The sequence below is a fragment of the Pteropus alecto genome, unplaced genomic scaffold, assembly GCF_000325575.1.
Source record: "Pteropus alecto unplaced genomic scaffold, ASM32557v1 scaffold39, whole genome shotgun sequence".
NCBI lineage: Eukaryota > Metazoa > Chordata > Mammalia > Chiroptera > Pteropodidae > Pteropus > Pteropus alecto.
This window is the reverse complement of record NW_006443568.1, coordinates 13,025,832-13,028,085: the sequence shown is the minus strand read 5'-3', so window position 1 is coordinate 13,028,085 and position 2,254 is coordinate 13,025,832. Positions and strand designations below refer to the sequence as shown.

At 36.6% G+C, this 2,254-nt stretch overlaps 1 protein-coding gene across 17 annotated transcripts in view; it reads right to left on the bottom strand.

Annotated features, from left to right (window-relative positions):
• Window positions 1-2,254, bottom strand: part of EIF4G3 (eukaryotic translation initiation factor 4 gamma 3) — a 279,210-nt gene that overhangs the window by 142,847 nt on the left and 134,109 nt on the right. For 2 of the 17 annotated variants that reach the window (XM_025041397.1, XM_015598933.2), the window contains one exon: window positions 785-874. The exons of the other annotated variants lie outside the window; for them this stretch is intronic. In XM_025041397.1, coding sequence (XP_024897165.1) covers window positions 785-799 — 15 coding nt within the window. In that variant the 5' untranslated portion in view covers window positions 800-874. The remainder of the gene's footprint in view (window positions 1-784; window positions 875-2,254) is intronic. 17 annotated transcript variants of the gene reach the window in all.

Genomic DNA, 2,254 nt, shown 5'->3' with positions numbered 1-2,254 from the left:
TTTAAATACTAAACCTCTAAGGTCAAATAATTCTTTATCAGAGCAAAATGGGGCTTCCAATGTGATTTTACTAAAAAAGACAGAGAAAAATGTTCAGGTACATACTGTCATGTACTGGCTACTAATACATTAACCATTAAAATGTTAACCGCACTTTTTAACAGCGAAAAGAAAATACTTAGGAAGCAGTTTTGAATAAAAATTCGACAGGGTTTTTCTTTAATACACTGAAGGAGTTAAAAAATATTTCCTCAGTGGTTTTATTTCCTACAGAGCCTTCCTTACTATAGGTAGTTACTACAGGTGAACTGAAGATGAACTAAGAACAATCGCTCATACTCAGAATTTAAGTTACCTGCAATAGTATTTTCAAGAGTTTTGGAATTATTTCCCAACTGTCATTATTTCATGTAAAAATATTTTTTAAATTATAGTGAAGCACATGCCACAATGTAGGAGACGGTTGAAGATAGCTCTATCAAGAATTCGCCTTAGAAGCTAAAATGTCACCTATTGTTGAAGTAAAGTGCCTTAACACATTTTGAAGTTACTCAGCATAACTTGATGAGCTCCCTATAATCTATATGATTAGGGGGTGTTAAGTCATCCATTATATTTGCTAATAATTGTAAAATAGTTTTTCAGAATGATGATAATGGCAGCTAGTTCTTCCATTATCAATGATGATAATGGCAGCTATAGTTCTTGCAGAACATTTTCGCTTCAAAGAAACTGAGGTCTTATATTTTCAGTTTTCCAATTACGAAAAGAAAACAGATCATACCTCTACTATGGACATCAAGTTTCAAGAATAGGCAATACCACCCATGTGGTATGAAAGTAGGGGGTGGAAGTGAGATGTTTCCTCATGACACTTTTGAAGAAAATGGGAGAGAAGGGCCATGTTAAAAAATTAACCTGAGTACAGCAGTACCTGTCTTATCACTGTTCCACAGAAAGGTTCCATTTCTAAGGCTCTAAAATAAAAGTTGAAATTTTATATATTTGGAATGTTCCAGTCAAAAGAGAACTTTCTATGAGCAAGAGGAGTACCTTATAAAATTATACATATATTTTAAAAAACGACAACTTAAGTTAGTGGGGAAATACCCTAGTCTATTTTGCACTAGTCACCATTGGCTATTGAGTTTTTCATTTGGAATGACAATAGTCTTAAAACTATGGGTAACTGTAAGCAACAGAACAAACTGTAGTCGCTGCTGGCTCATGTGAAAAATAGAAACTTTCATTTCTTTGTTTTTTTCTTTCTTTTTTTTTAAGAGGAGTCTTTAAGATGGTGAGGACTGTAGATATTAAGGAAAGCAGCCTTCCGTGAACTTGGATACAATGTTAATGCCACCCATCCATCCACCCACTCACTCACTCATCTGTGCACAGTTGGTAACTGGGCATGGCCAACATAACATTGACGTAACTTTGCCACTTAGCACCATAAAGTATAAAAATAACCAATGGTTATAGGTTACTGCAAAAGCCAAACTGTCCCCCTCTCGCAATAAAGCATTCAATAGCTTCACTATTTTGGAGGCTTTTTAAAAATAAACTACTGCTTAAAGAGTTCCAGTACAATGGAACAGATAGCTTATCAGTATTTTTTTACTTTTAAGCAAGATTTTCAACAATATGAATTTAACTAAGATACTAAGAAGTACTGAATAGAAGAAATACAGGCACAAAGGTAACCTGAAGGAGGGAGGGGGGCCACTTGAAGCCAGTTGGATTGCAAAGGCAGCTGTCCAGGGAAGAACAGAAAAGCCTAAACTGTGCAATTGCCAATGGCCCATTAATGCAGAAATAGAATGGAGTAAGCTTTAGCTGCTCTACAAAGCCATGGGACAGGTCCCTTCCTTAGTGCAACAGCTTACCTCTCCTCACCAGTTGGGATAGCTGTGGGATGGATGAGACTAGACTATGGCAACTTGGGATGTAAAAAGAAAATGCAATCCTGCCAAGTTTCGTATCCCAAACTTCACCCTCCCAGCACCAACACAAAAGAAATAAAGAAAACTGGACCCAAAACAACAAGCAAGAGTAGTCTGGGGTCTGCTAGTCTTGCACTTGTTTTGGGGTATGTAATGGAATGTTATGTGTGTGGTTTTTAGTAATGGGGTGGTAATGGTCACTAGCAGAGCAGATGGCAAAAACTGCATAGGACAGTAGCTGAAGAGTTTATGACCACAGAAAAATGGCTGACAACTACAATTTCCCCCTTAATATTCAATTAAATTGGAAA